The 20,842-nt window shown below is 43.4% G+C and overlaps 2 protein-coding genes across 2 annotated transcripts in view; one reads left to right on the top strand and one right to left on the bottom strand.

The window, feature by feature from the left end:
* NCAPD3 (non-SMC condensin II complex subunit D3) overlaps positions 1 to 2,276 on the top strand; it is a 61,880-nt gene extending 59,604 nt beyond the window's left edge. Inside the window, exons 33-35 of the mRNA XM_037505652.2 lie at positions 1,352 to 1,426; positions 1,517 to 1,577; positions 1,670 to 2,276. Of these exons, the coding sequence (XP_037361549.1) occupies positions 1,352 to 1,426; positions 1,517 to 1,577; positions 1,670 to 1,778 (245 nt within the window). The 3' untranslated portion in view covers positions 1,779 to 2,276. The remainder of the gene's footprint in view (positions 1 to 1,351; positions 1,427 to 1,516; positions 1,578 to 1,669) is intronic.
* A 638-nt stretch (positions 2,277 to 2,914) lies between these two features.
* The window catches only part of JAM3 (junctional adhesion molecule 3), a 68,747-nt gene continuing 50,819 nt past the window's right edge, over positions 2,915 to 20,842 (bottom strand). The window contains exons 2-9 of the mRNA XM_037505651.2: positions 13,809 to 13,874; positions 12,666 to 12,779; positions 9,402 to 9,554; positions 8,801 to 9,003; positions 7,531 to 7,630; positions 6,030 to 6,159; positions 5,887 to 5,941; positions 2,915 to 5,528 (exon numbers count right to left, since the gene is read on the bottom strand). Coding sequence (XP_037361548.2) covers positions 5,493 to 5,528; positions 5,887 to 5,941; positions 6,030 to 6,159; positions 7,531 to 7,630; positions 8,801 to 9,003; positions 9,402 to 9,554; positions 12,666 to 12,779; positions 13,809 to 13,874 — 857 coding nt within the window. The 3' untranslated portion in view covers positions 2,915 to 5,492. The remainder of the gene's footprint in view (positions 5,529 to 5,886; positions 5,942 to 6,029; positions 6,160 to 7,530; positions 7,631 to 8,800; positions 9,004 to 9,401; positions 9,555 to 12,665; positions 12,780 to 13,808; positions 13,875 to 20,842) is intronic.

Here is a 20,842-nt window from a genome sequence, read left to right as displayed (position 1 = left end):
TGAGTTGTCTGAATGGCAGTGTTGAAAATACTCTCTTGTGTACCTCCCGGCATGATGCTCTGAGGGACTTTTAACAGAGTTGAAAAGTGCAGTCAGTACTCCCAAGGTCAGTGTCATGGAAGGGCGGCCAGGAGCAGTGCCCCCGCTCCACTAGTGTTGTGGCAGGAGGGACAACACAGGCCACCAGCCACAATTGGGCCTGAGCTCTGACTGCAGCTCATGCAAAATGGGTAGGGGTGCACAGAAGCGCACAGGTCCCTGGGGAAGGTGTCACACCCAGGCCTTGAATCAAGGATGGTCTGCTGTGGGTCAGGGAGGCAAAGGGCCCCATGTGCAGCCAGGGCAACAGAGCAGCACCTACTCAAAGAAGGAAGATCCTGGGGACAGCGACCTTTGTCTTGTGGGCAGTCAGTGGGTCTTGGAGGGCCGGGCTAGCGCTACCGACCTGTTGGCCCAGAGGGTGGATTTCAGGTCTTCCTCTGAACACCGTGCCCTTCAGGCTGCTTGTGTGCAGGGCAGTCACCACACTAAGGTATTACTAATTACTTACATCTTTTAAGCACCTACCTGTACCAGGTGGTATTAAGGAGTTAACGTAAATCATCTTGTTTAATCCTGATGACTCCCCTATGAGGGATGTTTGTATCCCCATTTTAGAGCATGGATAGTAAGATGCAGGGCTAGGATTCAAACCAAGTCTGATTCAGAGTCTGTGTCCTTACTCTGCACTCTCCTGCCTCTTGCGCGAAGTCTGGGAAGGAAGGCCTATCGCTCTCACAGGTCAAGGCGAGAGTCCTCGTGAGGTAGGATAGGAGCAACCAGATGAGATTTGGAAGATGTGCCGAGGCTGGGAGAAGCAGCTAATGATGCCTGGTGCTTCCAGCTCGCACAGACCATGGAAAGGATGGGGCTAGAGAAGGAACTTGTTGAAGAGCAGAGATTGAGTGGTGAGGCATCAGGGAATGCAGGTAAGATCCAGCTGGAGATGTAGGACTCACAGGGGTGCACTGGCTGGAAGAATCACTGCCATATAGGCAGCGACTAAAGACACCAGGTGGGTGAGGCGCCAGAGACAGCAAACAGTGAAGGCTCAGGGTCCAGCAGAACTCTGTAACCACTCTGCTGCCTGTTGAAAGGCAGGAGGTAGTACCATGAATGGGAAGGAGGAGAAAGTTGCCAGCAGAAAGGAGTGTTGAGCACTTCGGAAGGGGCTCATTGAAACTGAGGCCAGACAGGGCTGCTGCATTTGATGTAGAGACTGAATGACCAAGCTGACCTCACCCAGGTGACAGGGTGTACGGCGTTTTCTTCTACCAGCCTTTCATTAACTGTGCTGTGTCCCCTCTTCCAGAGACCATCAATGACGTTACGTTTGGAGCAGGGGTCAGCTACATCGCCACACCACCAACTCCTTTTCCAGGCAAAGGCAAGTTCTCAGTCCCCTTCCCATCACACACATCCATCCTCTTTGGAGCTCTGGGATGCCTGAATTTGTTTGTGTTTGACTCCCTTTCAGAGAAAATGGAAGCCCAGAGTCAAGGGAATGACATTTTATGTTTATCGTTGCCTGATAAACCGTAAGTTTACTGAGAGGTCCTTTTGCAGTAGATGTTTTCATCAAGGTTTTTTTCTTTTAGCTCCACAACAATTGTATCTTTGCTTCCCCTAGGCCTCCACAGCCACAGCAGTGGAATGTGAAGTCTCCAGCCAGGAATAAAGACAACCCAGCCTCCAGCAGGAGGTCACTCCGAAAGACCCCCCTGAAAACAGCCAACTAAAACGGTGCATTCCAGGGAGTTTCCAGAAGGCAGGAGCCCTTAAGAAACCACCTTGTTTCCTGCATGCGGAGAGGCAGGGATCACCACCTTCACGGCCCTGGGTAGGGGTGCTTTCATCATACCAGCACTTTTCCTGGATTCCAGCACTCAGTTATTCACCTGTGAATCCTTTAAATGTCATTAATATGTGGTAAAGCATTGTAAAATAATAGAGAAATGCCTTAGCTATTTAATATTGTAACTTTACCCCATTTGAAAGTGTCAAGTCTGTCTGTGAGCTGTATTCTTAAGGAACACAATGCATCAGCTTTCTTTTCTGTAAGTCAGTCTGTTAGCTGGCTTGAGTTCCTGATAGTACATAGTTTCTCATACCTAATGACAAGATTTGATTGTAATATTTTTTTTCTATTTATAAATTGCAAATTTTTTTAAAAAATGTACAGCTTTCTAAAATGTAATAATAAAGGTTAAATATAAATGTAGCCTAATAGTCAATAGAATTTCTCTATTTTTAGAACAGTGCCTTTGCTGCTAGTAATTTTAGTTTACCAAGTATTTAATAACAGAATCAAATCTTTCCTATTAGGAAAAAAATGGTTCAGTTTGTTTTTAAGGTCCGTGGACAGAAGCTACTGGTCTCCTAACAGAGACATTCATCTTCATACTAAGTCTAATCCTGCTTATGGAGAAAGTGTGTCATGCCACTTGCCCAGAGTGCCCTAACGCTGACGTGTGTAAGAGTCTACTCCCGGGAGGGGGATGACCTCTGGCTCTTCCATGGCACCAGCAGGTAACCTTCAGACACTTGTGTTTTATATTCAGTCCAACAGTGACCAGAAACGCCACTGAATTCACTCTTAACCCCTGTACTACAGACACGAAGGTTCTTAGTATAAAATGTGGACTGGAGGGGGAGGGCATGTTGCTGTGGTCCACCCCCACAGATCCCCCACGTAGGAACTAGGACACTGGCTTGCTAGCGGGACTCCCAGACTGCTCTGCCGTTCGGGTGAATGATGACAGCAGTCTGCTTAAACCTGGGCAGTATCATCGTATGGCCGCTTGCTTAATGAAATGCTGGAAGCAGCCACTAAACCCAACATAAAGGCAAATGAGAAAAATGAGGCAAAAAAATCTTTTTGTTAAAGCTTTTTATAAAGAGGTTTAACAAATACCAACTTACAAGTGTTAGTTCAAATGTGTAACATCTTTGTACAGCACAACCACACCTAAGGCCACAACAGCCTTGTGTAGGTCTCGAGTCTTTAGTCATTTTCACATCTTAAAACACACGAATGCTCTACATTTTACAGTGATGGGCGACTACTTCCCGGTCCCCTCCCGCTCACTGCTCTCCTGTCAGACCCAGTCCACAGAGCACTAGTGGGGGAGGTTTTCAGGTATAAGGGAGGTGACAAGGCCACCCTACCACTATGACAACCACGGTGGCAGCTACAGTGATGTTGCCCGACAGCTGGAGGAGGGGCAGGGAGTTATCCTTTGTCCCCACGGTAGCTGAAGATGAAAGGACAGTCTTGATTCCAAGCATCCCTGACACAGATGCAGAAACAGCTGGGCACTCTAAGCAATTATGAAGAGTTGCCCACCGCTTCTGCCAATATCCCATGGCAGCATATTTCACATAACATGAAAAAAAGTCAACATAAGTATCCAATTTTAAAAAACTCAAAGTATAAAAAATTAAGACACTGGAAGTGTAATTCCAAGATGACTACATTCTACGTAAAAACCCTCCTTTAAGCACACAGTGGGACTGAGGGTGCTCCTTTTGAGACGCTCCTGGCCGCACACCATGAGTACAACACGGCCATGTATCTGAGGCGAAGAACGTCTGCTCTTGAAGAACAAAGGCTTTTGAAATATTTCTAATGGCCCCCACAAGGGGAGCATGTCTTGGGTAGGTAAAAACTGTAAAATCAAAATGAGAAAAGTGCCTTTGATTTGAGCGTCTTACTTTCCTCACCGTCAGGCTCTCTGCCCTGGCTGCACTGAGAGTCTTCAAAACTCTGGCCTCACTGCCACCACAAAGTGGCGTATTGCCGAGAGACAAGACCTTCAGTCTCAGTGCTTGCTTCGTAGCAAAAAGAAATAGTGGAAATCTTTTCCTAAAAAAAGTATTACCGGAATTGGCAGTATTTCAAAACTGCCTTTGTCTCTGGGCAGTCTTATAAACCATGGGCAGTCTTAGAAACCACACATATGGAATAAGCAAAATGAATTTAAAAACCAAATAGCAGTAGCTGCTTTGTTCTATGAGCCATCCACATGAAAAAGTGCTGGCCCAGGAACCTAGGAGCTGGGACGCCACACAGAGAAGCCCTGCCTCCTGAAGGGCCCACCTTAGAACTGTCCTGGCTGAGCCAAGTGCTTATGGCACGTGTGTAATAACACTTACATTAAAGCACAAAGGCCTGGCCTGGAAGCCAGAGGTGGATGTGCTGGCTAGCCTCAGAATTTAGCAGCCAGCAGCATTTGGGGATGGGTGGAGACTCAACCCTAGGGCCTGACTAACCAGGTATGCAGGCATGTAGCTAAGCTTCCGGGTCGCCCTGAGGCATGCATAGTTTGTTTTGTCTAACCTAAGAGCTTCTTCTGTTTCTTTTAGAGAGATAGCACAGATTTCAATATTACTCAGAATTTTTTAAAGGTTTCTTAAGGAACAATGGTTGATGTATAGATAACATAAGTTCTCTTGTGAAAAATGCTAACATGTGTGTGTGGGGAAAGGAATGTTCCAATAAGCCTTCTTGAGAGGCTTCCTTGGATTAATTATTGGTATTTTCCAATTAACACTAATAGCTTGGACTCCTACCTTATGCTGAACTTTTGGGGAAAAAAATAGGTTATTTAACATTGTATGACAACATATTTACAGTTTAAATAGAAATTTTCTTTTCAATAATCAAAATACATCTTTAGCAAAAATTTAGAATGTAATATTTTATAAAATAAACACCCATAGAAAAATCAGAACCTTATTTCAGTACCATTTCAGAGTTAGCCTAAAGTGAAGGTTTTCCTTAAATACCGGAACCTTCCATTGGACAAGGAGGATTCCTACAGGTAAGAAGATCCCTTCTTCCAACAAGCAATTTAGCTTACTGATTTTTGGCTGCTTTTATTAAAATACTGATCCAAAAATATTTTCCAAGAGGGACACTACAAAGCTTTTCAGGAGAAAAGGACACAGTGCTCTCTGTGGACCACCCTGCAACAAGGTCACGGCATAAAAAGCCTCTTTTCTGGATCATTCACTGATTCAAAGACTAGACCTGCAGGGTTCCACGCTGTGATGCATTTCCCAGCCCTGCACAGCTCCCCTGTTTTCCCCCACAGGGGCTCACGCTAGCTGCTGCCAGTGAGTGGCAAGTACATTGGCCTCACAGTGCCAGGCCCAGCATGTCTGAGCAAGGGCTTCAAAATTCCCCGACACGCAGGTGGCAGTCAGGCCAGAGAGAACCTAGGATCCCACTCAGTTTCTTGTCCTTGTGAAGACCATGCCCATCTTGAGGAAAACTCTTTTATTTATGTGGCTTGTTAAAAAGTAAGAAAGGAGTAGCAGTCAACTTTGGCCAAAACAAAAAGCTTTTGCGTGAGTGTCTAGCTCCGTCCAAGTGCACTTTGCTCCCGCTGCTCTTGTGGCAGTTTCTGTAGAGGTATTTGCATGTGCTCTCTTGGTCACACCGTCTAATTTCAGATCACAAATGAGGACTTGTGTCTGAAGTCACCCTGCAAGGCAACACAAATTAAATTCTGCCATTCTCTATCAGTCCAGACACAGTAGAAAGGAAACGTGGAGGGCAAGACTAATGTGCCACTTCCCTGAAGAAGAAACTTACAGAAAAAAACAAGTGAAACAATCAGACCTTAAATATAAATGTACTAGAACTTGCAAGCTGAATGCCATGCGTATGCACATGTATTACTATGAAGGGCTCAAGAGCTCAGGGGATCTGGAAGATAATTCAGACATCTTATTTTTGCAGGGCACCTCAGGGTTTCCAAGTAGGAATGTCGTGTTCCCCACTGGGAACAGCTACATCCTAGGTTTCCTCAATGCTGCCTGCTCTGGCCTCTCACACCTTACCTCCTCATCTGTCCTGATATAGTTAACTCCATCTGGCTTCCCTGGATTCTTGTAACTGAAACAAGAAAAGAATAGTTCAGGAACTCATGGTCACCACATCAATTCCAACTGAACTTTTTTGTTTCCACCGAACACAGGCTTACCTTTCCCCATTCTGTTTGTTGTTGATGAAGTACCCACGTCTGTATGCACAGCAGATGCCCACTGTTATCAGGGCCAGGACGGCAAGGACAACCAGGACGCCCCCAATAATCCCACCAATGTTCAGGTCATCTGGAGAAAAGGAGGTTTGAGGGAGAAGACACTACCTATTCTCACAAAACACCCTGACCCTAGGGGTCTCCTTTCTTCCTCCATCATTCCACTGCTCCCTCATGCCTACCTCAGCCCGAGAAAATAAGAACACCAGCTCTGGCTTAGAACATTCAGATTCCTGGTTGTAAAAAGTGCTGAGATGTCTACATACTCTAAAAGCTCCAACTTCACACACCAGTAATTACTAAAAGGGGTTGGTATTGTATAAAGGCCTTAAAGACCCTCTGGCTAAATCTCAGAGAATATTATTAGTAGATGAAATGGTTACATGATAGAATTAGGTGCCAGGGGGAAAAAAATCCTCATTTGCAGGGCTTCTCTTTGCTGCAGATTATTTGGGAAAGGAAAGCTAGTTTCAAGCATATTTAAATACAGGGTGAAAATGTCCTTTCACCCTGTCAGTTTTCTGACCTCGGATCTGCAAGTCCTTTAGTTCTCCTTTTGGTGTACTGGGCAGAGGTCGTGGTTCGCCTTCAGTATAGGGATATGGGGCCTATTTCCTTCATGCAAATACAAATCAAAAAACTTGAAAGGTGTTCAAATTCTTCCTTTTCCTACAGCAGTGGCTCTCAAATATGAGTATATGTTTAAAAACTGAAGTTTTGATTTTAAAATGTCAATTCCCAAGCTCTATCCTAAGAGAATAGATAGGTCTGAGGCAAAACCCAGGAACTTTCTCCTACCCTAGAGTTTGCAAAATTTTGACAGTTGACAGGAATCCCAGGAATGCTGTTTCACACATGGGCACTCCCAGACCTCCCCTGGGGTTGAGTTCATACATGTGCACTGGGATCTGGATGCAAACCAGCGGACCTGGATGATTCTAGGGTCAGTTAGGAAGCTCCGCTCCGGGTAGGGCCACACGCAGGGAGGAAGGGACTCTGCTCAGTGAGTGTCCGTGACCTGCCCCATCTGGCCATCTTGCCCTCAATTCCTCCCTTTAGCCCCAAAACAGCATTATGGAACAGGGGAAAATTGTTGGGGCTAAAACTTGGTTTCTGCTTACTGCAAAATGACTGGAACTGGAAGAATTTCTAGAGACTTTCCATGATCTTATGTTTTGATAATTATTAATCTCTTTCAAAAGATACATGATTAGCTATGTTTTCTAACAACAGAAGTCTCCAGAAAGTCCATTTTTGTTTTTTAGCTTTTACTCAGAATTTTTTCACCTTTCCGTTCAATGTACCCAAATGGATGTAGGTAAATCTAGTCAGCTCTAGAACAAAGCTGACCCACGACAGAACAGCTGTCTAAACTGATGGTATGTCAGTAAATTCACATCCTACTCACTACTGCCAGATAAAATTGTTTCCAAAAGTGACTCACAGACTTCCATCTGCTGTTCTTCACACCTGGCAGAGCCAGCGTCGTTGGAGGCGATGCAGTAGTACTGCCCAGAGTCGTCCTTGTGAACAGCGCTGAACACCTGTCTCAGGAAACAACAATCGTGAGAACAGGCAGGGCTTATCCTCCCCCACGCTGAGCCCAGAGCCTGGTACATGTCCATTTGCTCTTGGTTTTTGGTGTTTTTTTTTTTTGTTTTTTGTTTTTTTTTTAAGATTTATTTATGCATACAAGAACTGGGGTGTAAGCCAAGATGCAGGGGGTGAGAGGATTCACCAGACACAGAGTGGGGAACAGAACAGGCAGACTGACTGAAATACACTGCTGAGGGGAGCAGCGGGAGAGACAGGAGAGGCCTGCTGCGCCATGTGGGTTGCTCCCTGGCCAGCTGGGATTGTGCTGTAGTAGCTTAATAGCATTGTCTTTAACCCCTGTGCCACCGGGGAGGCCCCTGCTCTTGGTTTCTTTTCAGCATTCCGGTCACTATCCAGTGCACTCCTGACTCTAGGTACTCCTGCCTGGTATCACCATAAAGGGGGATTCTCACTGTTGAGGGATTGTCAAAGCAAAGCAGTGTGTATAAGGAGATGCTGAGTTTGATTTTATTCAGGAAAAGGGACTATGATAAAGACTACCCCCTCTCCCCCAGCAATAAAAATACAGAGACACCTTGATAAACTGGGCTCATCAGTCCTGGCATTAGCTGTTCACAGATCAGGAGCCTAGGTGTGTGAGGGGTTAGCTGTCCCCTGGGCGTGACCAGGCTTACCTCACCTTCCCCCACGCCATTTCCCACACCACAGGGTCCCTCTATCGCAAACTCCAGGGGCATTTTATCCATAAATACTTCAGAATGTATTTCCAGAAAAGATGATTCTTAGAAAACCTCTTACTATAATATCATTACCAAGCTATAGCATCAAACATCCAGTCAGTAACCATTCCCTGTCTCATGATTTTTACAGCTGGTCTGGTTATTGAGATCAGGGCCCTGATGACATCCACTGATTACATTTTGTATCCCTCTTTCAGTTGCTTTTACTGTCCAGGTTCCCTTCCTTTACTTCTTCTTAATGCCCTTACCTTAGAACTTGTTTATAAAAGGTGAGAAGGGTCCTTTTATAGACAAATCTCTGGCACTGATTTTTAGCTCCCATCTTAAGTTTCACTGTCTCTCCTAATAACTGCTCTTTCCACAATTCCCTTTGCCCCAACAAAGACATTCCCACCCCCACCTCAGAAGAGATCTCACCAGAGTGCCTGTTTCAGAGTTTAAGAGGAATGAGGAATTTCGAAATCTGGGATTGGCTCTGGAATCTGTCGGCAGCGGCATGTCGTTGCGGTACCAGCTGTAGTGTGGCCGGGGGTGTCCTTCACCCTCCTGGCAGTGTAGCGTCGCTGCCTTGCCTACGGGAACAGCCTTTGGCACTCTGCACAGGGGAGGCACTGGCTTCACTGCAGGAGAAACACGCTGGAGTTTAAAATGGCACCATGGTTCTACTACAGTAAGAGTCCACTATAAGTTCACTCCCAAACAAGGAAGCCAGCCAGGGGGTTCCTATCCCCTGTCACCTCCATATCCCCCCTGCAGCATCCCCTCAAATCCTACAATGCCTTTCTTATTCCTCCACCTTCCTGAGCAGCACTCCCACAGCTGGTGGAGGAGAGTGGGCACCTCCTACCCAGACTGCAGTCCCAGCTCTCAAAAGCTCTCCCCTCCCTAAATCATGTGACATTCTCTAGGATCTAGCTCTAGAAGGAAAGAAAATAAAGGTTGACCTTTTTTATTCTATGGACAAACTCTTGAAGCCTGAATGGAGTGAACCAAGTTTTAACATCAAATGAGCTCCTACCTTGCACAATTAATTCAATGACTATCTCATCAATTTCTTTGCGGTCATTTCGAGCAACCACCTCACAGCGATAAAGGGCTGAGTCTTTCCGGGTCACATTCCAGATCTTCAGAGATGTTTTCCCCAATAGTTCTGCACGACCTGCCAAGTCTCCTATAGAAAAGAAGACACAAACTCTAAAAGACTAGTTAGGCTCTTTAAAGATAGTTGCTACTTAAGGTGATTTCTGGGCTAGTATTTGATGCATGGTTAGATGGCTTTTATTTCTGTCCTCTTCTATCTTAGTCCTCTCTGAGGACACCTAGCACCAAAATAATACCTGGCATATAAGAGGACTCTTTACAAGTGTCTCTGTTGTTAAAGCAGGGACCTCTTTCCTTTTCATCATTGCCAGCAGGGATTCCCCATTAAAGGGAAAACAAACCAAACATGAAACACGACCAATATCCCCACAAAGGGCGCTAGGACACTAGGTATCGACATGCAGCAGAGTGTCAGACACAACAAGGACCTGGCAGTAAGAGCTGCGACTATGAAACTCTTAGGAAAAAAACATATAAATCATCACATTGGACTGATTAAGCAATTATTTCTTAGATATGACATCAAAAGCACAAACACAAAAACAAATAGTTATACTGGCTTTTGTTAGACTTTCATAAAACATGAATTTTTGTGCTTCAAGGACACAGCAATTAGACGATCCACAGTGTGGGAGAAAATATTTGAAAAGCATATTTGAAAAAATCCCAAAGGATTTGAGTAGACATTTCTCCAAAGAAGATAAACAAATGGCTGACAGCACATGAGATGCTCAACATCAGACAGTAGGCAAATGCAAGTGAAGACCACAGTGAGATCCCGTCTCACCCACTAGGATGGCTGGAATCAAAACATGGACAATTTCAAGTGTCAGCGGTCAGGGATACTAGACCGCTGAAGGAATGTAAAATGGTGCCATCACTTTGGGAAACAGTTTGGCAGTTTCTTTAAAAAAAAAAAAAAAAAAAACACACAAGTACCATGTGACTTAGCTATTTATCTCCAAGAGGTGAAAATGTACGTTTGTTCATATAAAAACGTGTACATTAATGTTCATAGGATCGTTATTGTTAATAGCCAAAGAGTGAAAACCATACAAATGTACACTAACTGATAAATGGATTTTTAAAAATGTCATTATCTACAACAGGGTATTATTCATAAAAAAGTCCTAATTACATTTAGATGAAGCACCCACGACAGGCAAGCCCGCAGAGATGGCAGGTACTTCAGCAGTGCCAGGGGCTGGGGAGTGACTGCAGATGGACACGGTTTCTTTTTGGGCTGATGAAAATGTTCTGGAATTTGATAGGGGTGATGGCTGTACCTCTCTTGGAATATACTAACAACCACTGAGTCACATACTTCAGTGAATGGGTTTTATGCTATATGAATAACTTAGTGAAATTTTTTTTTAAATAATAAATTTTATTTTTATATTCCCCATACAATTGCAACCCCCCCATTCTGACCCCAATCACTCCCCTCCCGCCCCCCACCCCCCAACTTAGTGAAATTTTTTAAGTGTTAAAAAGACATAGTAGCTCTTTCAAAGCAGAATAAAGAACCTGGAAAATGAGAAAGGAAGAGTGAGAAAAAAATTCCACAAAATATATAAACTACCACTAAACCTGCCAATTAGTGGTAAGTATGGGAAGAACTTACCATAATTTAACAAAAACAGCAAAGCATTTATGATAGAGGATGAATATTCCCAAAGGCATTTTCTAATAGAAAGGTTTGCTACCCAGTCACGAGTAGAGGATTAGAATTTCTACCATGTAAGAAAACAGTAAGCTAAACTCTACTGGAGTGCTGTTGGAACAGTTGTGTGCTGAGGCAAGAGAAGAGACCAAGCAGACTTGCACTGACCTCCAGCCCTCATATTCTGTGTGCTCAGTACTCTCTCAACCCTCTAGCCAAGAGTAAAGGACATAAGTCCCAGAAACACAATTCCCACTTGGGTTTCTCTGATGATTAAAATTGCATATATAGGGTTGACTGGGAGCAGCCTAAGTTGCAAGAGAAAGTACATTTGTTATTTTGAAGGGAATGAAATGTTCTTAGCAGATAAGAGGTGAGGGAGGATACTAGTGAGGAAACAAAACAATTTTTAAAAGCCTATGATTCCTGATGATTGTGAACCCAAAGCAGAAAGACTCCAAGTTTAGGCTTCCACAAAATCTCTTTCATCCCCTGAAACCTCAACTTTCAACTTCTCTGTGGACTCTGAAGCACAATGATGACCTACCAGCACTTGTACCTCACGTTTACTCCTTCCTTCCCATCAGGATGACGATCATTCATGTCCCACTTCCTGCCATCTGTCACCCCATCCTCCTCCTCCCTTGTCACAGCCAACTCCTAGTAACCCTCTAATCACTCTGTACTGCCCTGAGCTTGACCTTAGCTCAGCCCACCAGCATTCCTGGGTTTTGCAGAACTGGTGCCCTTATTCCATGTTTTGCCCACCTCTAACCTCTTCTCTACAAAGCAGCCAACTCAGTCCCCAAATATAATCATGACCATGGACTTCTCTCTTAAGAGCTTTCAGCAGCGTCTCAAACGATTGTGGTGGTGAACTTACAATCTCTCCAGGCCAAGCTTCCTCTTGCTTCCACATTGCTACACACATTGTTCTTTCTTACCCAACATCTTTCCCCACCCCACCCCTCACTACCTCACCCGGCTTTCTTCCATCATTCCTTCTGCCAAGATTACCACTTTTGAAAAGCCTTCCCTGACCACCGTTCTCCTACTTCATGTAACCCAAGAGCAATGTAGTCCCCATGCTGTAGCCTGGGGACGAGATCCTGCTAATGTGTGCAACAAGTGCCTTCTCTATGTGCTCTGCCTCCCACACAGCAGATGCCCAGTGACTACTTGTTGGCTTCTTGCTGCTCCTTATGATCCTTCTGATTAACTCGCTTGTATCACTAAATGTCACGGATCAAGGCAAGATGATGACTAAGGAAAATGTTTACTGATACCTCAAAAAGATGGGTTGCAGATAAATTAAGATCCTAATTAATGAGCTGCTAGTTGTTGAAGCTAGGTGACAGGTACAGGGAAGTTCAGCATACTATTTATTATCTTGCATGGGTTAGAATTTTCCCTAAGTAAAACAAAACGAAACAGCAATCCTGACTAGAATAGTCCACAGAGAGCCACCAGGGTGAGCCTGAGCCTTGTGTACAGGAGAGAGGACCCGCAGGGTCATACCCTGAATTTTGTTGTCAAAAAACACGTAAGTGGTTTGGTCATCTTGAATTTTCTTCCACTCAATCCTGGGATCATTTGTCTGTGAATCCGTGATGATGCAGGACAATTCCACACCTGAACAGGACAGAAAAAAAGGACTCTTGTCAATGTGTAATAATTTTTGGTTCATTTATTAACCCAAGCCCTGTTTTATATTTCTGGTCTCAGCGCTTTCATGCAGATTAAAAGTCTAGCTATTACCAGGCTCAAAGAGACTTTAAGGTAATTTTTCACTCAAAAAATAACGATGATGATGATTACCAAGGTCTTTTACAAGTGCCCCCTTAATACTCTGCTTCTACACAAACATTTTGTTGCGTGGACACAAGGCCAGCAGGAATGGAAGGGCTGCCCAGAGTTCTCTGCCAAAGCAGCGCCACCGCCTGCACATCAGTGCGCTGTGAGTGAGCGCCACCTGGCGAGCTCTGGGCGTGTGCACCACACCTCAGTCTACAGGGTCAGCTCCACACCGCTACGATACAGCACAGGTCACAATAAAGCAAGTCACAGGGATCTCAGGGTTTCATGGTACATATAAAAATTATGGTTACACTGTGCTGTAGTCTTTTTTTTTTTAAAGGTTTATTTATTTATACAAGCACTGGCTACAGTCAGAAGCGCGGGAGGGTGAGAGAATTCACCAGAGCCAGAGGGGAGAGCAGAGCAGGCAGACTGATGAAATACACTGCTGAGGTGAGCAGCGGGCGGCAGGAGAGGTCTGCGCGCCATGTAGGACCTTCGCCCGGCGGCCGGGGATAGAACCAGCACTGCAGAGGCTGTGGGCAGCTTCGCAAGCCAGCGCTCAACCACTGCGCCACGGGGGAGGCCCTGTGCTGTAGTCTATTAAGCATTCTGTCTAGAAAGCCATTTGCACACCTTAATTAGATGTGACAGACACAAGTGAACACCTGCTCCTGGAAAATGGCACCAGCAGACCTGCCACAAATCCTGGATTTGTTAAAAAATACATATCTGCAGCAGTATCTGTAGCACACAGTGAAGCAAGGCAGGCCTGAGTGCATCTGCTCCTCCTGAGTCCGCTGCAAGACTAACAAATGTCCATGAGATGGTGCCCATTCCCCTCACAGTCTCCCTTGTACTTACTTTCAAATTCGTGTACTACTGGGGTTCGGTTGCTGGATTTGAGATTCACAGCTCCTATCAAGCAGCCTGAGGGGAAAAAAATGAGAAACAATGCAACTAAAACAGCAGAGAACCCTGGGACAAAGGTCAGCTTTTTCCCTTCTGTGTGAGCTGCAATCATGAACCACAGAGAATGGGAAAACATATTCCAAAACAGTCTGAGATACAGCAAGTCAGCTGCTTTGTGTCTCAGTGTGGCCTTCACTGGAAAGAATCAAGGGGAAAGCTCTGAGAATTCACTTTCCATCTTAGTCCCAGAACAAAATCCCTGTAAAGGTCTAAGAAGTTCCTTCTTGCTTAAGAGTCATTGTTAATCCTTTCAACATCTATCACCCAGACCCACATGGGTGTTCCTGTCATTCCTCCGCCCACCTCTCCCCTCTCCTCTAGGCTTCCAGTCCAGCAAAGGCCCTGTAGGTGCCACATGACACGGCCCCCAAGTATGTCCTTCAGGAGAGCATCAGCACTACGTGGGGACCCTAATCAACTAGCTAAGAGTCTGCACCTTGCTGCATTACCCATGTATCTGACCCAGTGATTCCCAACCATGAGAAGAGGTTTCCACCAGTCTTTGTTAAAATGAAACAGTAATAACAGGCTCATTCTCATGATGCTAAGTTGAATGAAGCTACTGATGAAATCAAGATGTGCTATTTGCATAATAATCCCTTGCAGAACTAGCATTTGATTTTCTATGTGTTTCAACAAATACTAGAAACCAGTTTATTATCAATATTTCCCAACCAATTTTTTTGAAGGGTCAAATAGGTATATACCGACCACCTGCAAAATGTCATTCTTCAGGCACTTGGCCTCTAGGAAAATATGCAATCCCTAAAGGTCCTCACACATAAAACCCTTACTAAGGTCTTTTGAGTCTTAGCTTACTCTATCAGCTGAAGCCTCACTATAGCTGCAGAGAGACACACACTCCTAGCTGCATCCCAACTCCTGTACTTGAGATTAGACTGCAGTTCACAATCCATTATTTTCTTTTTTCTAATCTTATTTAATGGTTCAGCTACATGTATACATTCCAGGTAAATATTTTGATTATTTCCCTTTAGTATACTATACTTCATTAATTATAGTAAAAGCTATAAAGAATCTAATCAAAGGGTTGAAAATCAGAAGTATAATATACCTGAGTTGCCAGTTTTCTCAAACACTCTCTTCTACAAAAGGCTGTGGAACCAGAACAAGTAGAGATAATTTGATTGTTTTGGTTAATCATGGGCTATTCCTTTTGGAGGCCAGAAATACATCCTCTAGAGATGCAGCACTTTCTACTTCCATTTGAAAGCTCACAGTAGTCAACTAATAGTAATATACGATGCTCTGAATATCCCACACATTTCCCTTCTAAGAAGAGTAACTGCAGAAGGTTCTTTCAGTAGGATCACTATAATTCAGATAAGACACCGAAACCTGGTTACAAATGACTATAACCAGGGACCAGCTTCCCACCCAAAGACTGGCTAAGGTGCCTTAGAGGAAAGGCATGGGAGCTTTGCCCAAGTGGATGACCAGAGACTCTAATCTGATACTTTCTCTTAAGTACTAAGCTAGGAAAAATAAGAGAATGAATTAGTTTACAGTCACATGAGAAATGGTTGAAAAGAGAAGCTGTCTCATCAAAAAGGAAAACACTGTAGTTGGTAACAGATGAACCAGAGAACAAAAAGCTAACACTGAAGTTGCTATAGTACCTGCAACAATGTCTCATTTCCAGGAAGGCTGAGATTCATTCTTTACAAGAAACTTCTGAAGGTAAACTTAACCTTTGTGTCTGCCAGACTTAAATGGCCTGCTTGGCTACCATCTTGGTTACGTGCAATTCAGCATTCAAATGCGTCAGTGCAGAGCAGTCAATTAGTTACAAGGCTCCTTTCAAATTTAACAAGAGCAGGATGCTTCGTCCATCATCCTGGAACAATGGGTATGCATCACAAAGTACGACCAGGAAAAAGGAGGCAGAGAAGGGACACTGACTGATGGATGACCCTGCCCTCCCAGAGACTGCTGATAGCTGTGAAAAGCCTTGTCAGTAAGATTGGAACCATGAATAGAGGGTCTGGGTTATGGTTTTCATCTCAATATCAAGTCTTCAAGTGAATGTCAGCACTCACCTTCCTCCTGGAAACCCTAGCTACATGTGCACATTTGTTCAGCTTCTCCTGTATTTTTTCTTTGTTCTACTCCTGCATAATTGACGCTTTATTATTCTATCAATAAAAGGCCAGGAGCTTTCTCTTTCAGCAGCATCCTGCATTGTGCAGCCTTCTCCAGGACTCGTGTTGGTCAGTACAGTGTTGTCAACACATTAATATATCCAATTTGTTTCTTAGAACCTAAAAGCAGCTAAGGTACATAGCCCCAGATAATGGAAATTATTTTTCTTCTATTCCTCAACACAGTGGCAAAGAGGTAAATGTTCTATACATTCAAGTATAGTTGACACTTGACATTAGTTTCAAATGTATAGCAATGATTCAATATTTATATATATTGACAAATGATCCCCACAATAGTCTAGTTAGCATGTCACCATATATATAATTTGTGTGTGTGATAAAAACTTTTAAAATCTACTCAGCAATTTTCAAATATGAATGCAGTGTTATTAACTATAGCCACCATGCCATACGTTACACCCCATGCCTTATTTGTAACTGGAAGTATGTCTTTGGACCACTTTCACCCATTCCTAATGAAGCTTTGATCTGACCAACTACCTTAGGTAAGTTTCACAGGCAGCTGCTTGTGCCAGTTGGAAAAGACAATGTGTCCCAAGAAGGTTCAAGAGTAGAGAACAACCTCCAGCAAGTGAAAGTTTAGTTTAAGTAACCGTCCAAAACAGCTGGTCCCTAGGCTCGATAAGGTCCAAGTTAGGAGCTCTTCCTAAACAATTCTTAAACTTATATTCTTATTTTAAGATGGAGCAAAGGGTTTTTTGAAAGGAAAAAAAGTAAACTGCTACAGCATCTATCACATGTTACTGTCCTATTTAGTCTCACATCCATTTTGAAATGTCTTTCAGACTAAACTCTTTGGAAGAATCCATTCACTCAGCAATTTTTATTTAGCACCTATTATGTGACAGATACTAGCCTAAAGATTAGAGGAGGGTGTATGAATATACCAGGCAAAAATTTATGCTCTCGTGGAGCTTAAATTCTAGCCTAGAAAACAAGGATCATTTATTCATCTTTATAGTTTCAGTTCTAGCAATGAATGATATTTAGTAGGTACTTGAAAGGAGCTTATTGAATAAATGAATGTGCATTTTTATATTCTAGATTGGGTTTCAACTTGTGCTTTCCAGAAAATCATTTGGTTGAATTCAGTTGCTGACAGAGCTATGTTTTCTTCATCCTACCCAGGAAGAGGTTACTGAATCTTGGGCTTAGAGGAGATCTAGGTATGTGCTGTTGTCTGTTTCTATTCAAAACCTCTTAGCCAAATCTAAGACTCCCCTCCAGAGGCAGGGATAATAAGTTCCAACTACAGTAAGGCTTCATCATGTGATTGTTTCAGTAACCTATTACCCAGTTCCGCCCAATGGTGAGATCGTCCATAACTGTGACACAGAGAGACATCTGTAAACTATATGTGTGTGGTTTTTCTTTTTAATCACATTGTGAAGACATCACATGTGAAGATTCCTGTAATCACTACTGCAATCCACATACAGAACTGTTCTGTCCTACTGCCTGTTTGAATCACATCCACCCCGGCCCCTGCCCCATGTCTGGCAACCACTCATCTGTTTTCCATTTCCATGATTTTGTCATTTGAAGACTTATATAAATAGAAATATACAGTAGGAGACCCTTTGAGATTGACTTTTTTCATTCAGTCCTGTGGAGCTATCCAATTTGTGTAAACAAGACAGTAAGTCCACATGCAGCAACCATCCACTGGTTCTCAGAAACTGCAACAGTATGTGACACCACACACACCAAAGCCAAAATTGCATTCATGAACAAAGTATCCAATGAGAATACCTGTGTGGCCATTAATAATTTTGCAGTGGCCTATGTGCTTCTGGCATTTCATTGAATATTTAGTGTTTTAAGCTTCTTTTCAACTTTCCTGAGGTTCCCTGATATCTTTATTAGCTAATAATGAAAGAGATTTCAACACCAAGAGCTGAAACAAACAATACTACCCTTGCCCCCAAGTCCCAGAAAACCAAAAAGGAGAACAGCCCCCTCTCCAAGTCTCTGCAGACTTGCTCTGGGCAGGGGTTCTCCCTCACCCCTCAGCCAGGCTTGCTCTGAGAGCAAGGAGCACCCTGAGATGTTAGGCAGGTCCTAATTTCTGGGCCTTACTACAGTTTCTCCTCTGGGTCTTAGTGACCTGTGGTCTCCATCCAGAATCTCTTCAAGCAGTTGTGGGTTTGTCTTCCCCTCGTGGCTTTTACAAATGGTGCCTGCTGCTACAAAGGTGCTTTCTCCCACCTGACTTGCAAGTTATGTGAGACAAAGTCAAACATTTTGTGTTAGTTCTTCAGGTATGCCCAGAAAGGTTACATTTGGGAACACAATGATTTGCAAATAAAGTCTTCTTTGCTCCCTCCAAGTTGAGGTGTGCTAGAGAGAGTGTGGGGCAAAGGTAAGGGTAAATACCACATAAGTTTCCTACCGTTTTGAGGACTTCTTTACCTTGCACTGGGCATTTAACTTGGTTGCTATAAACCTTCGACTTTTTTCCAGAGTTCCTACAAAGCAGATTCAGCTTCTGTTGGCTTGTTTTTTCAATGTCTCTGTGGGAGAATAAGAACCTGGAGTTTCTTATGCTACTTCTAGTCGATGTCACTCCAAGCTAGTATTGTCATTATTTATTTTACTCATTCTTACTCATCTTTGTACCTACATTTCCAAACCATCATACCTGAGATGCAAGAATTTTTTGGAAATGTTACGGACTATAAGGTGGAAAGAGACAATTTCAATAAAACATGGTACGTGGCATACAAAAACCTACAGATGTATGACAGAGCTGACCAGGAGCCAGGATCCTCATGTAAGACTGTTGAACTTGCAGTCTTTACTCTTTCAATGTTTCTCTGACGAAGCAGCTCACTGTAAACTGAGAAAGTGGCATTTTTGGCTTCCATAATTTCCCAGGACTTAACTGTTAAAGTAGAACTAACAAATGTGTTTTCAACCTAGAAGAAACAGATGACCCAGTCTAGGGCAGAGGTAAACATGCAATGTTATGCTTGTCATTCTATTTTAAAGTTCTTCTATAGGCCAAAGCTACAGACTGCTATCAAGAAATCTACGTCCTATTTTTAAAACTCCTATTGACTTTCAGTATGATTTTGTACCCCTCATTTTTCCCAACTGTAAAATGTGAAAAACTCTACCCTTTCATCAATAATTGAAGATAAACATTTTAGAAGAATGGTCATTTATTCTCTTCATCATCACTATAGCCAATGTCCTTCTAGTGCCCCAATAATCATTAAGTTTCAATTTTAATGGCTTTTGGCCTGAGGTCAGAAAATATATTAACCTGAATACTATGAATGGAATAAAACAAACGAGATACCAAAAATATCCAATGTAATGTGTACAGCAGGGGAAGGAGAGGTGGGTTCAAAAAGAAGAATGGTTCAGTGGACAGTGGAGGGAAAGGAAGGAGGAGGAAAGAAAAAAGAAGGGAGGGTGAGAAGAACTGAAAAGGAGAGGATGCAAAGGCAGTGATAAAGAAGAAAATTAATGAAAACATAAATATGATGATTCTTGATGTTATGCCAAATCCAGAAACTCGATTTTTAAGTATCAATAGATGTTGAATTCATATCTGGCAAAGGCTATGGTCTTCCCGTTCAGTGGAATTTCCATTCTGAGGGTGCAGACAGAGGGCCACGCCCAGGAGGGCTCTCTCTGAAGGTGAGCACAGGACAAAGGATTCAAAAAACCACACAGGATGGGCATTTCCAACTATATTAAGGAGAAGACTTAACCTCAGGCTGTTATGTTTTCAAGCTGATAGTAATTATAAAAATATACCAGGTCAGTGTCAAGTCAAAGATAAAACCCAGGAAGGAAATGTTTTTATTTCTTCCTTTCTTACTTTGCTGTAAAAACAAGCCTTTTTTCTTTTTTCCTGATGTAAACAGCACTCCGCAGACTCTGATTTTATTTTTATAAGCAAAGAATACTAGTTTGGTTCACTGTGAAAGTCAATATGTGCTTTCTGCTCATAGGCACCTCATACTCAACACCGCAGCCCTGTGACCAGACACCAGGCGGAGAGGGAGAGGAAGACTTAGGAGGAGACACAGCAGGATGGAAGGCCAGCTCAGTCAGGACTAGCCTCTTTTCTCTCTTTCTGTTTTTCTCCTCTATGCTAAGTCTTTCTTATTGTTATTCTACAAGCAGCAGTTGTCACTCCATTCTCCATTAGGCTTACTCTTTTTTTTTTTTTTAAAGATTTATTTATTTTTATAAAAGAACTAGGGTACAGGCCAGAGGGTGAGAGGATTCATCAGAGACAGAGTGGGAAGAAGAACAGGCAGATGGACCGAAATACACCGCTGAGGGGAGCAGCAGGCGAGGCAGGAGAGGTCTGCTACACCGTGTGGGTATCTCCCTGGGCGGCCAGGAATTGAACCCACACTGCAGAGGCTGCAGACAGCTTCACAGCACAGTGCTCAACCCACTGCGCCACTGGGGAGGCCCGGACTTACTCTTTTGAAAAATATGAAACTCATTCTGTATTTCCAGATGCATCAAGTTTTTAAATGGCTTATTCTTATTTTAAATGGCATTATTTCTTATTCTCGAAACCAAGGCCATCAGAAATGTCACAGTTCCAGGGGTACAGATGGAAGCAAAGATGATTCCAATTCATTCCCTATAGCATCCCTTCAAAAGAGTAAGAGCAAGTGGAATCACTGATACATACCATTTCCAGTGTATGAAGGAAGGGGCTAGATGACTGCCACAGGCAATAACACTGATGCTCATGTGTGCCAGACT

This window comes from Talpa occidentalis, unplaced genomic scaffold, assembly GCF_014898055.3.
Source record: "Talpa occidentalis isolate TD23 unplaced genomic scaffold, MPIMG_talOcc4v2.1 talOcc4.12, whole genome shotgun sequence".
Lineage (NCBI taxonomy): Eukaryota > Metazoa > Chordata > Mammalia > Eulipotyphla > Talpidae > Talpa > Talpa occidentalis.
This window is presented reverse-complemented; position numbering and strand designations above follow the sequence as displayed.